At 48.6% G+C, this 14330-nt stretch overlaps 1 protein-coding gene across 1 annotated transcript in view; it reads right to left on the bottom strand.

Annotated features, from left to right (window-relative positions):
• Positions 1 to 1318: 1318 nt before the first annotated feature.
• TRAP1 (TNF receptor associated protein 1) overlaps positions 1319 to 14330 on the bottom strand; it is a 65945-nt gene continuing 52933 nt past the window's right edge. Inside the window, exons 12-18 of the mRNA XM_044980446.1 lie at positions 11098 to 11245; positions 7906 to 8091; positions 6266 to 6404; positions 5256 to 5341; positions 3303 to 3448; positions 2812 to 2884; positions 1319 to 2204 (exon numbers count right to left, since the gene is read on the bottom strand). Of these exons, the coding sequence (XP_044836381.1) occupies positions 2103 to 2204; positions 2812 to 2884; positions 3303 to 3448; positions 5256 to 5341; positions 6266 to 6404; positions 7906 to 8091; positions 11098 to 11245 (880 nt within the window). The 3' untranslated portion in view covers positions 1319 to 2102. The remainder of the gene's footprint in view (positions 2205 to 2811; positions 2885 to 3302; positions 3449 to 5255; positions 5342 to 6265; positions 6405 to 7905; positions 8092 to 11097; positions 11246 to 14330) is intronic.

Genomic DNA, 14330 nt, shown 5'->3' with positions numbered 1-14330 from the left:
CAACACATTACAATACAGTCTACTTCCATGGATGCATACTATTTCTCTAGCAGTACAGGACAGCATACTATTTCTCCAGTGATCATACAGGGTTCTAACAAGCCCTGGATATACATGTAGCATCTAGTAATAACTTGTCATTCCTATATACTTGCACTGATTTGTTGGCAGAATGATCCAATATATCTATTAAGGGACTCTGCATAGAAGGTCGCCTCTCTAAGGACTATATTTTAAACAACTATGCAGTCTTGGTTCACTTCATGGAAGGAGGTGTTTAATGACAGATTAATTACAGGCTGCAAATGTAGTGGCCTATATATGCCAGCTCATTTGCACTCTTACTGTTATACACAATATAATGCAGATTAGGTGTAAAAACAGTTTACTGGGTACCTCTCATTTAAATGACTAAGGAATTCCAGCACAAACAGCGACAAGATGCCACATGTATCTTACTGTGAGCTGGATCGTGCCCATCACTCATTTCATATAAGCCACTGAACAGACTTCAGTCAGTGATGACACTGGTCATCATTTATCTGGTCTGGGTTAATCCTGGAGATGTAGAGGGGAAAGGTTCTACTCTCATTATCAGCCCCCAGACCAATCAGCCATTAGTTACTACTCTTCCTCATCTGAGTAAAACTGAAGGCTAAGGTAAGTTTATGGTATGTAAAAATGACACTACATAACTCTTGGATCTTGTCTGGTCAGCATCAGAAATGCTGATTTAGTGACAAGTTTTTACTACTTATTTGTGTTCACCTGCCGAGCTCACATAGCTCTGGGAGAGAGCTGGACATCTATTCTGGCTCACATAGCACCAGAATCATTAACCAAGTTCTACTTACAGAATCTTATTACTGGAGATTTAAGGATGAACCAGAAAGAGGCTGGCCTGACTCTCAGAGCCCATGCTGAGTTTGCCAAGTTGCCAGTTATTAAAAAAATTTTGTACACTGATTTGTCCAGGTGTAATTGAGAAACAAACTTGGAGGATCATGACGACTCATCTATCCCAGGCCCTTTCTGTTGGGTAGCAAGCACACGTTAGAAACCTGGAGTTCAGATCTTATAACCTTAAGGACAAGAATGAGGCTTCATAGTTGAGGGACTTGCCTCTTATCTTCCTTCCACTTCCTTCTATACTGCCCCCTCCCCCAGCCCACTCATGTTCCCGCCAGCAGAGGGAACCCTCCCCCACCATTCTAGGACCCTGCTGCCTCTCAGAATTGGGGACTGTCTGAAGGATACGAACTGTCATGCTAGCAGACCTGGGACACAACATAAAACAAAATAAGGCAAAATCCCATGATGAAGGTATCTTGAAATGAAGAGGAATTTATTTAATATAAATAAACAGAACAGAGATTACCTGGGGCATGCAAATTATACTGCAAGGGAGGCAAAAACCCTGGAAACTGTCCAAAAAGTCAAGTGAGCTTGTTAAACGTTTCCCCAGATATAGAGATGAGTTCAGTTATCCAGCAGCTGAGCTACCTTATCTGCCACACTACTCTGTTGACAAATCATTGTTCCATCAGTAGTACCTGTGTTTGCTAATGGCAACAATCTATCCCTGTGCCTGCTAAGCCCTAAGTACCAGGCAGAGGCGGAGGTTTCCTGACAAGCTAATGAATTCTGCTAGTGCTGAAGGCTGGTGTTCTGAGCCCATTGGTGTATAGGACTAATTCTTAGGTGGGTATATGAAGTTCTAGTCCATGGAGCTAGTCTGGACTCCTGATGTCAACTGCTCTGTTGGGAAAGGCTGTTTCTAGAATCGATATGAAATTAGGACTTTGGGGCCAAACTGAGAAATCCTGGCAAATCATTTTAGCAGTAATCTCCAGGTTTTGTCTCAGCAGGACGATGGGACTTTGTGTGGGTAATATACAGTCCAGTAATTACAACTGCAACCTCCCTATAAAGTGAAACTTGGAAGCACATTTAGGTATCACGCAGAGCTGCAGATATTCTACCCCATGCAGCAGAGTCTGGGAACAGATGGATGTTCCAACGGTCAACAACAGAAGCAGTTGTGCTGGAGGGAACAGAGACTGGCATCTGGCACAGAGCTTGCCCTTTTAATACGTTTGGGCTCAGTGTTTTTCCAGGGCTTTGGTAAGGAGTTCGTTCAGACGGCTCACCATAGGTCTGGGATCATCATTCAGTCCTGCTGCTATCATGGCATTCTCATAAATCTGAGACAAGGGCACAGAGAAGAGGAGAGTTATTAGCAGCAGGAGCCACCTTGGTATTAAATAGAGAAGTGCTGCTCCTCTGTAGAAGATCATGGGATACACATCAAGGCACATCTGGGGGGGATCATATGACAGGAAGAGGTTCTGCCCAGGGATTCTCTCTAGCACCAGAGTGCATGTGAGTGTGATGTGCCACTTGGAGCCTTGGTCAGTTTCAGTCAGACTTACCATACCCTCCCCACTTCAAAGGAGCCATCTTAAATACCAGGTGCTTCCAGTGGACAAAAGCCTATGAATTCTCTCTGCTTTTTCCCTCCCTGCCCCTCTTTCCCAAGTGCAGTCCACCCCTGTGAGAACAGCATAGCTCCTAGCTCTGCACCAAACATGAGTAGGGTCAGAGTAGGTAACACCGAGCCCCGTTCCTGGACGGCATCACAACATTCTAGGGAAATGGACCCTGGGCCATGCAGGACTAAAAATACCTAGAGTGGGGACCATTGGGTGTATGCTTCCAGCTGGCCATGACGATAGCCTTGGCCCACTCCCTTACTGCCCACAGATATGGCAGCCTGCCCAGGGAGCATAGTGGTGCAGATATGGCTCTCACCTGATCGAGCAGCAGCTGGGCCAGGTCGGGCTGGCTGACCCTCAGCTGATTGAGTTTCTTGATCAGCGCATGCCTGCAACGGAATGAGAGATCAGCACAGTGTCACAGTGCCCCTTGGACGCATGAAAAAGCCACTGGTCCCAGGAGGAGCAATGAGCTATGGAGGAACAGCGAAATGCCTCCCTAATGGCCAAAAGTTCCCTTCTCTGCCTCTTTACCTGTGAGCTTCTCCCTCCCTCCTTCTACATCCCAGCCCCATAACCTGTGGGGTGGATAATGCAGATGGCTGCTGCTGGGAGACCCCCCATGAGGCTGGACATCAGGTGAGCTTGCATCCATCACTGTGCACAGCTCCACAGGCCAAGACACAGCAGCACAAACTCAGCACTTAGAGAACGGAGGATACCAGCTGGTTCAAGTTCGCTATGCTAGCCAGTGTCTACCTTTGCACAACATTCAAACTGAAGTGCTCTGGCTCTGCCCCACCTCACCCTGTGTTTATCTCCAGTGTGGGCTGCAGGATCTGGGCACGCTCCTCGTTGGTCTTGGCCAGCTGTTGCATGCGCAGAAAGTGGCGGGCAGCCCCCATCTCAAGCACAGTGATCATGGCCGGGTGGGTGTCCAGTCGTGGAGTCACCTGTCAGAGGAACAGGATGGGACATGCAGGCAGCTCAGAGGTGGGGGAGAATGAAGGGCTCAAAGGCTGGTTTTCGGCCAAGGAGGAGGATGTCCCCTCAGTGCAGAAGCTACACAAAGTTCCTAGAGAACTGACACCCACACTCAAGAAACTGCTTACAATGGGGTGAAAGCCCACAACCTGAACAGTACCTTTTTGAGTGTGCGAATGAGTGAGAGAGAGAGAGACAGACACTGAGCACAGGGCAGGGAGCTTGGATGATATGGGTCTAATTCTGCCTCTGCCATTATCTACCTACCTGAGAGTTTGCTACAGTGGCCGTCCCCACAGTATGTAAGTGCTCCACTGACTCCTTTCTCTGACCTCAAGCCAGTCACCTACCCACACTGTACAGAGGCGGAAGACCAATTAAGATCCTCCACCCAGAGGGCTGAATACATTTGTGAAGCACTCTGAAGATGAAGTGCTATATCAGTTCACTCTACTGTTTACAGAGTGAGAACTCAAGGAATTATTCTACCAACAAACATTACTGATCACTCAGCATGCTCACTACTAGCCTAACTGCTCCCTGGTAACCCAAGTGTACCTGAACAATCTGACTGCAATCACGCCTCTGAGCCAAGCCAAAGAACTGGTGTGTGTAGGAGCACACCCTGGCCTCTAGAGCGCTTTCCTGTGTCCCGGAGTGGTGCTTCAGGGGTCCTTTCAATCTAACAAACCCTCCAGCCCTTCTGGTGTCAAGTTATGCAGCCTAGCTCTCTAGCTAAGTCACTGCTCAGTCTATCTCCTTTTGTAGCTAGCAGAAAGGTCCAAATATAAGGAACTCAAAGTCCAGCAGTCTCGGACTCGCTCCTCTGGCCTATGTCTAACACTCACTGTCCTTGACCATTTTCCATCTCCCTTCTTAGCCTGCGTAAGAGGTAGGAGGACCCAGGCCGACCCACTCTACTGGGCTCCAGCTCAGGGCCCTTGTTCGGAGCAGGCAGAGTTAACCCTTCTGAAGACCATTGCTGTTCCCTGAGCTGCTTCCTACCTCTGTGGGCTTTACAGCCTCTTGTTCTGCTTCTCTCTCTCTGGAGTGTTGGCTTCTCTTCTTACTAGTTTGCTGTTAGGAGCTTCTCTCCACAGTCCCTCCGTCTCTCTAGCAGCCACCCTGCCCTCCTGCCATACAGCCCTTTAATACTCCCAGCTGCCGTGGGGCTGCCAATCAGCTCAGGCTGAGCAGACAGACAGTCTGCGTTAGCCCTTTGGTTGCCAAACCAGCCTGGGGTGTATAGACAGCGTCCAAGAAAGCAACACTGAAACTGAGATACAGGGGGAAAGACGAGAGCTGGATTTATAAAGGAATATTACTGAAAGGGCCATGCAGTTCCAGCCCTATCCCTTAATAAGCACGGGACCATCAGATACGCTATTTACATCCTGCCCTGGCAGAAGGGAAGTGGGGAGGACACTTATTATTTATACTACCATGGCATCTAGGGGCCCACCTGAGGTCAGGGCCCCATTGTGGCAGGGGCTGCACATAAAAGTAAGAGACTGTCCTTGCCCTGAGGCACCTACAGGCTAACTAGACAAGCCAGACAAAGGAAGGGTTCTTACACCCATGTTACAGGTGGGGAATTGAGGCACGGAGAGATTAAATGATTCGCCCAAGGTCACACAGAAAATCTGTGGCTGAACCCACATCTTCTGGGCCCTAGTTCAGTGCCTTGATCACAAGACCATCCTTCCTCTTTTCAGAGGTTATGATCTATATAGGTCTTTTCCACCTTTAACTACTAGAATCCTATAGCACATGTACCTTAACATTGGTGACGCGAGAGCCCAATGCATTCCTCATCCAGGCCATCAGCTCCTCAGCCTCTTTCTCCGTCAGGCGTTCTGCAGCTTGGGGGGAGGAGGATGGGTTACATTGCAGTACTGTCTGTCACTGGGCAGCACTAGGGAATGTGTGCTTTGCTCCTGAAAAGCAGCTTTGTCCATTTCACATATCCGTCCATCTAGTCTCTTACCAAACAGAGATGCAGACATATGGCACCATGCCAAATGCACAAGCTCAACCCGCATCAGTCCAGAGACCACCTCATACATAAAGAGGACAAGCTTATTCCACCCCAATCCCCTCACTCTGCAATATCACTACTGGGATCAGGAGTGTCTGATTTTAAAATGAAGCTGGCTTTAAAACTAAGATAGACCAGAGATGCCCATGAACTCGCTACGCAATATTTTAATCACTGTTTTAAACTAGGAAACTGCTTGAGTCCTGTCCACAGCAGGGCCTGCTCTCTTACCAGACAGGGTTTTGACCCCAGCGCAGACAGGACAACGTTAGATTTATTTTAAAGAGAAGAATTTACATCTATACTATACTGCTCCTGCTTCATGGTTCTCGGTGTTATTACTGAGAATATAATCAACACTTCGTAGCCCTTTACAGCCACTGGCCTCGTGAATCCTCAGTGACCCAGTGAGCTTCGCAGGACAGGCAGGCTGGCTAAAAGCCTCCCAGACTGGGCCTGCAGCACTGGTTGGGGAAGGGAGGCTGCATCCCCACCCCCTCCTTCTTCAGGGAGGGTGACAGGTGTCTCTCAGCACTGCAGAGGCAGGATGATAACTAGAGAGAGTTTGCTCACATGCCTGGCAAAGGCAATGCTTTCTTGAGGGAAGATACGAAAATAGGATATTCTCACTGCCTACCACCTTGGCTGCCATGTGGGAGGCTCAGTGCCATCTGGTTGCTGAGCTGGAGAATGTAGGTGCTGAGCCCAAGGCCATGCACAGGATGTGCTGGGGGAAGAGATGCTCTACCTGGGCGACTCTCCTCAAACTTCTCTTCCTTATAGTGGTCAACAACGATGTCAGTCTCTACTGAGATCAGCTTCTTCTTATCAAACTCCCGAAGGTGCAAGAGTGTCAGCTCATCAAACTGCTCATAGCAGAACAGCACCTGTATTGGAAAGGACAGTAAGCAACGTGGTGTCCAGTGATGAACAGGACTGCCGGCAGCTCATCAAAGCTGCAGGGACAATAGCCCCTTCCCTTTCCCAGGGAGCAGAGCTGTGCTAGCCAGCAAGAGCATCACAAGTGAATGCTGGCAGATCCATCACTGCCCGCTCCGCCCGACACCCTGCTTCCCAGACACATACAGCAACTGAACAGGCCAACAGGTTTGTTGACTGATATTGCTGAGCTCTGTGCAAACCCCTCCCCTTGCAGCAGCAGTTCCCAAATGGGGTTGTGCCACCAGCAGACCACGGCTGTCCCTAGTACGCAGAGGACACCATTCTGCTCCGCACAGCGTGACCTCACATCTATGGTGCTTGCAAACAAAATGGCATCCTCTGTGTGGTGAGACCTCACATGTACGGTGCGTGTGCAGTCATGCAAGGAGAGAGGATGCCATTTTGCTTTACAAAACGGCACCCTCCATGCTGTCTGTGGCCCTGGGAGGAAATGGTTCATTAAAATGGGGTCATGCCGGCAAAAAACATGGGAATCCCTGCCATGCAATATCTACCCTGCCATGACGTACAATGTCTCAGCATGCACAGCCTTCTGTGAAAAGATCTCCTCTTTGCAGGGTCAGTGCTGAGTCAAGAAACTGCTGATTATAGACACAACTTCTCGTACTTCATTGTCCTCCAGATTTCATCCCTACCCTCTACCACAGATTCCTAGCAGTCCTAGGAAATGGACTGTGTGGAATATGCCCACCTGATCCTATCCAATCCCTGCTCAGTGCCCAGGAGAAACTGAACATCCCACAGGGCTCTGCTAATATGCGCAAGGGGAAATTCCCTCCTGCCTCAAATTTGGTGGATCCCAAAGTAGTCTGGAGATAGAGAATTCTTGCTGTCCTGGGGAGGAACTATGAAAGGTGAGGAGGAACATCCTAGGACCCCTGGAAAAGACGATAGGCCCAGACACTGACCTGCTCCTCACTCATCACCCTGCTACAAGCATTGCAAACCAATAGCTGGGCTCTGAGGCAGAGCAGCTTTACTCCTGCGGTGTTAAGCCGAGAGAAGTGCAAGAGCTCATGGATTTTCGCCTGTTCAGACTAATACTAACTCATACGTTTGTGAGGCTCCCATTGCCCTTTGCTTCTGAATAAAGAGACAGATCTAATAATCCCCTCCCCCAATGCAGGGTGAATATCTGAACCCAAGAGGAGGCAGAGGGCTGCTAGGCTGCACTGGCCCTACGGAATGACTAAAGAAGTAACATATGCAGAAGGCAGGGAACAACATATCTCAAAGGTTGTGTCTCCTTTGCAGCAGCTCTGCTGTATCCCGCAAGCCCATAAAATACACCAGACACAGGGGACCCCACAGAGAGGAAGCTGGGCCTGGCAGCAGAGACAGAACTCTGTGGTGCTGAAGCCGATTGGTAGCAGCAGAGGGCAGCACACTGCTGCATCCTGCTGAGACACTGCATTGCTCACTCACCTCCATATCTTTTTTCTTCATGGCCTCGAAGTACGGCGAATGCTCGGCCAGGTGCCGATTGGGTGCACACAAGTAGTAGATATTTCGGCTCCCTGCCTGCATGCGGCTGGCGTACTCTGTCAGGCTGGTCAGCTGGCCTGCAGGCAGCGCCGAGGACTCGTAACGCAGCAGCTTCGCTATGTCCTCCTGGGAGAGGAGATTCACCTTGTTAGAGGTGTGATCTCCCTTGCAAGGGGCTGGAAACCTGCTCTGGTTTCTGCCCAGGTCTCCTGCAGTGCCAGACAGTACAGAGCAGCTCCCTGGGGGCAGCAGGGTCATCAGAGAAGCTGGAGGAGCTTCTCCCCCACAGCACAGACAGAGGGGAATGTGGTTTCTTTAGAGGGTATTTTTATGGCACTTGTCCTGGCGGTAGCTGAGCACCTCAGGGTTCCACACAGATCTCTGAACTACCTTAGCCAGCAGGCCAGGCTGGGGCAGTGCAGCCACTCTGCACTCAGAACAAGCGTAGGCTGTCAGTAGCTGTTTTACCAATGTGGGAGAGAGGGGTGGTCAGGACACCAAGATAATCCACCATGCCATAGAGCTTTTAGCCCTCCCACGAGCAGACAGAAGGGAGCTCAGTCCAAGGACAGAGGAGGAAACTCTCCTCTGCACTTTACAAATCCAAGTGATTACTGCAGGTGGAGGCTACGCCCAGCCATCTCATACTGTAACCCACAGGGACCAACGAAGCCTAATATGAGCAACTGCCTTAGCCACTATATCAGGTGGGTGTGTGGGTAACTATAGCTTCTAATATGGCACATATATGTCAGCAAAGGACTGGCAATATTTGCCATAAACACCCAGCCCTGTTAGCAGGCGCTGATCCTGCTACCAAAGGGTTAAGTGGGTTCTGCTAACTCACTTTCCCTCCTAGATACAAAGGAGGTGGGAGTGGCCCTAGACTGGACCTAGAGTGTGGGCTAAGCAGTCCTGAGAGAGGAATCCTGGGAGAAGCGAAGCCTGGGCAGAAAGGCTGAGCTGAACATTATGTTCTGTTCTTGTTTACGTATAGATTCCAAGGCAAGAAGGCACCACTGTGATAATGAAGTCTAACCACCTGTGTAACACAGGCCAGAAACCTGCCCCACAATAATTCCTAGAGCAGAGCTTTTAGAAAAACATCCAACCTCAATTTAAAATTGTCACCGATGGAGAATCCACCATGACCCTTGGTAAATTGTTCCAATGGTTCTCTATTCTCACTATTAAAAATGTATGCTTCATTTCCAGTCTATATTTGTCTAGCTTCAACTTCCAGGCATTGGATCGTCTTAGACCAGGGGTGGGCAAACTATGGCTCGGGGGTCGCATCTGGCCCTCCAGAAGTTTTAATCTGGTCCTTGAGTTCCCATCAGGGAGCAGGTCCAGAGCTTGCCCTACTCTGGCGCTCCAGCCAGGGAGCAGGGTCAGGGGCTTGCCCCGCTCCGTGCGGCTCCTGGAAGCAGCGGCATGTCCCCCCCACTCCTACACATAGGGGCAGCCAGGAGGCTCTGCATGGTGCCCCCACCCCAAGCACTGCCCCGCAGCTCCCATTGGTCGGGAACCGCAGCCAATGGGAGCTGCAGGAGCAGCACCTGCAGATGGGGCAGCGCGCAGATGGGGCTGCGCCTCTGCGTAGAAGCTGAAGGAGGGACATGCCACTGCTTCTGGGAGCTGCTTGAGGTAAGTGCTGCCTGCACCCCTGCCCCCCAACCCCCTGCCCCAGCCCTGATCCCCCTCCTGCCCTCCGAACCCTTCGGTCCCAGCCCAGAGCACCCTCCTGCATTTTTAGAAGCTCTCTCTCTATAAGTCTATATTATATAACTAAACTATTGTATGTAAAATAAATAAGGTTTTTAAAATGTTTAAGAAACTTCATTTAAAATTAAATTAAAATGCAGAGCCCCCCGGACCAGTGGCCAGGACTTGGGCAGTCTGAGTGCCACTGAAAATCAGCTCGTGTGCCGCCTTCGGCACCCGTGCCATAGGTTGCCTACCCCTGGGCTACAGCTTTGCACTGGAAGCCCATATACAACTGATTATCCGCCACAACCCCCAAATCTTTTTCAGAGTCGCTGCTTCCCAGGATGGATTCCCCCATCCTGTAAGTAGGGCCTCCATTCTTTGTTCCTACATGTATACATTTAACCATATAAAAACCACATATTTAGAGCCCTGCAAATCGGTGGAAATCTGCTTTATATTCATGGATATCTGCATCCATGGACCATCTTTGCAGATTGGATGCAGATACAAATTTTGTATCCGCACAAGGCTCTACACATATTGTTTGCTTGAGCCCAGCTTACCAACCCATCCAGATTGCTCTGTGTCAGTGACCTGTTCTCTTCATTATTTACCAGTCCCCCAATTTGTGTGTCATCTACAAATTTTATCAGTGATGATTTATGTTTTCTTCCAGGTCATTGGTAAAAATGTTAAATAACATAGGGCCAAGAACCAATCTCTACGGAACCCTACTAGGGACACACCCACTCAATGATGATTCCTATTTACAGCTACATTTTGAGTCTTGCCAGCCAGCTTTTAATCATGTGCCACATTAATTTTATATCTTTCTAGTTTTTTAATCAAAATGTCATTCAGTACCAAGTCAAATGCCTTACAGATGTCTATTACATCATCACTATTATCAGCCAAACCTGTAATCTCACCAAAAAAAAGATATCAAGTTAGTTTGACAGGATCTATTTTCCATAAACCCATGTTGATAGGCATTGATTATATCACTCTCCTTTAATTCTTGATTAATCGGGTCCCGTATCAGCTGCTCTATTATCTTGCCCAGGATCAATGTTAGACTGACAGGCCTATAATTAGGGAAGTGGGAGTATTAATATTCGTATTAATAAAACCAAGCGCCAAAGGGAGGGCATGTTTACTTTGTATAGTGTGTGGGCTGTGTCTGAGAAGGGATGGGGAATGGCACCTGTCCACATCCCCCTTTCTGAAAGCTTGTAGGACACTGTGGAGGTTAGAATATTTTGAAGGATCTGTAACTCTCCAAAGGGCCAGGCACAAAAGGCCACATGAGCAAATGATAGGATCCCTAGAAGAGAATCACCTTCCCGTACCACTGCCTTATCTCAAGTCCGGGCAGCAGTCTGTGCTCTTTTACACCAGCCAGACACTTAGCATGGTATGTACCTTGATGTCCTGCTCTGCTATGGTCACAATCCCCTCTCTCATGAACAGCCCATAGTCTTCAAAGAACTTGGCATATTTCTCAGGGTCCTTCTTGCTTTGATCAATGAAAAACTTGATCAGCCTCTTCTGCAAAACATCCCGGAGTTTCCTGCAGTGAGAACAAGTATTGTTAAAAGCAGTCGATAAGCCAAGATATTCAATGGTTTTAGGTTAATGTCCCTTTCCCTGTATACAGCTTCAGTCATAGGTTTCCTACACAAGGGTTGGCTTGGAAAGAACAAAGGAGAAACACCAACCCATAGCCTTCTTGCCCTCACCCCATCTTCACATGGGATCTGAAATTGGTTTCTACTCTCATCTCAGGCAGGGGCAGCTCTTGGTGCTAGGGACGGGGTGAGGCAGTGTGATGGAGTAGGGGCTGTCGGAGATAGGTGAGAGGCAGGTATTCAGCTGTAACATGAGCTAGGCAGGGGGGAGGGGAGGCCGACACCCCTGCCCGGGAAGTTAGACAAAGAAAAGGAGTTGAGTGGGGAGGGTGGAGTCAGTTAGTCAGGAGTCAGTTTTCGGCTTTGGGAGCTGGGTGGGGGGTTTTGCAGGGGAACCTGTGCTGGAACCCGGACACCCTGATGAACCCCCAGAAAGGCCAGATTGAGGGGTCCTAGCTCTGAACACGAGCTCTGCTGTATCCTGTGTTCCTGTTGTCCAATAAACCTTCTGTTTTACTGGCTGGCTGAGAGTCACTGTGAGTCCCAGGAAGAGGGGTGCAGGGCCGGACTCCCCCATACTCCGTGACAGGCAGTATCCCAAACCCACTGCTGGAGCCTGGCTCTCCCTGACTTAGGAGACTCCACCATTCTGCACTGCACAAGGAGTTTAATGCACTCTCCCGATAGGCAGCTCACTCCACACCTGCCAAAATCAAATGCAGTGAGGTGGCGGCTATAATGCAGTCATTTTTTGGGGGGTGGAGTGTTCTTGACTAATTAAGAACATATATAATGATGGAGGCTTTTTATCTTCCAATTAAGGAGAATTATTTTGATTACTGTAAGAAAGCACCTATTCTAAATCTCAAAGTACTTCAACAACAGCAGAATACATGATGCAGATGCAATCCCAAAGGCAACAACCCCACCTCACGCAATAGAATACAAAATAACACCCTGACCTCTCTCTCTGAACACTCAGCCATGACACGAGCCTTGGTCTGTTGTCCTTCAGGACACACTGTAAGGAGGAGCAAATTCCAAATTCAAGGGCACTCTCAGAGGAGGCTGGCCTTACAGTGCTTGGCTCTGTTGACCCTCAGGGCATGGTGTAAAAGCTGATCTATTTGGTCAGACCTTTGATAAAGGGGTAACTGTAGGGGTGTTATGTGTGTAGCTTAACATTGCAGCATGTCTGAAAAGAGGCCCAGAACACTGTCCAGTATTAGGAGGATGCTATGAAGGGCCTATTTCAAAGATGTATGCATAATAAATAGTGTTACTTTAGCATGGACCCAGCCTCCGAGTGTCTGTAGCTGACTTTTGGATGTGTTTTATAACCTTTTACTTTCCAATCAATGGACCTGTTGGGAAAGTCAGAGTGCCCTAAATACTAAATTCAGTCTCCCAATTTCCAGCCAAGTCAGTCTGTACCATGCATGATATAGGACCCAAGAGGGAGCCTGGCAGGTATTCAGAACATCCAGCAGATTGTGACACGGAACGTTGCCCCAGCAACCATGAAATGTGACTGCTGAAAAAGTTTGCTCCTAGAATTGCTCTTAAGCACCCTCCCTTGTTCAAAGTGAGTGAACTCCCTACAGGAAAGGAGCGTTACTCACCTTGTGCAGTAACTGGAGTTCTTTGAGATGTGTCCCCCAGTGAGAGCTCCATTTCCGGTGCATGTGTCTCTGCACCCTTGATCTGAGATTTTTGGTAGCAGTGCTTGTTCGGCCCACGCATGTGCCTCCTCGCATCCTTGCACCCCGCACTGAGGATATATAGAGGTCTGTGAGGCGAACCACCTGCAGCTCCTTTTCTATCATAACGTCCCACAAGGTAAAACTTCAAAGCAGAGGGGAAGGAGGGCAAGTAGTGGAGCACCCACAGGGAAACATATCTGGAAGAACGCCGGTTACTGCACAAGGTGAGCAACCCATCCTTCTTCTTCGAGTAGTGTTCCTATGGGTGTTTCACTTCAGATGACTCCAAAGCAGTATCCCCACAAGGAGGGGGGAGCGTCAGAACAACATCCAATACCAAGAACAAAACTGCACTGCCAACTGCAGCATCTGATCTAGAGGCAAGAACCAGAGTATAACAGTTGGAGAAAGTACATGCAGAGCTCCTGGTTGCAGCTCTGCAGATTTCAGTCACTGGAACATCTTTGAGTAATGCCACAGATGTAGACTGTGATGTTGCAGAATGAGCTAACACTCTAGAACAGTGGTTCTCAACCCGGGGTACACGTACCCCTACGGGTCTGCAGAGGTCTTCCAGGGGTACTCAACTCATCTAGATCAGAATTTCTCAACCTGGGGGTCGCGGTTCTGGACGGGTTTTGAGGGGTTGCAAGTGTGGGATCGGCACTAGGGGTGGCAAGCAGGGCAATTGCCCAAGAACCCACGCCACAGGGAGCCCCACAAAGCTAAGTTACATGCTTCAGCTCTGGGCGATGGGGCTCTGGCTTCAGACAATGCTCACAAGTGAAGAACAGGTCAAGTATCACACTGAAATGTAAGTACAATATTTATATTCCAATCAATTTATTTTATAATTATATGGCAAAAATGAGAAAGTAAGCACTTTTTCAGTAATACTGTGCTGTAACACTTCTTTATTTTTATGTCTGATTTTGTAAGCAAGTAGTTTTTAAGTGAGGTGAAACTTGGGATATGCAAAACAAATCAGACTCCTGAAAGGGGTACAATAGTCTGGGAAGGTTGAGAACCACTGCTCTAGAAAGAGGCTGAATGTCAGCAGACACATAATATGAAATAATACATCCCAAGATCCATCTTGAGACTCTCTGGGTGGAGACTGTGGATCCCTTGCATCTTGTCACAATTGAAACAAACATTCTAGGAGACTTTCAGAAAGGTTTTGTTCTGTCCAGATAGAAGGGCAACACCTTTCTGACATCTAAAGTATCGAAGGCAGAATCCTGCCTAGTCTGATGTGGTTTCAGGAGAAAAACTGGAAAGTGAATAGTCTCATCTATATAAAATTCAAAGGACACATTGGGTA

This window comes from Mauremys mutica, chromosome 11 (genome assembly GCF_020497125.1).
Source record: "Mauremys mutica isolate MM-2020 ecotype Southern chromosome 11, ASM2049712v1, whole genome shotgun sequence".
Lineage (NCBI taxonomy): Eukaryota > Metazoa > Chordata > Testudines > Geoemydidae > Mauremys > Mauremys mutica.
Note: the sequence above shows the minus strand (reverse complement) of the source record. Positions and strands in the feature narration are given on the sequence as shown.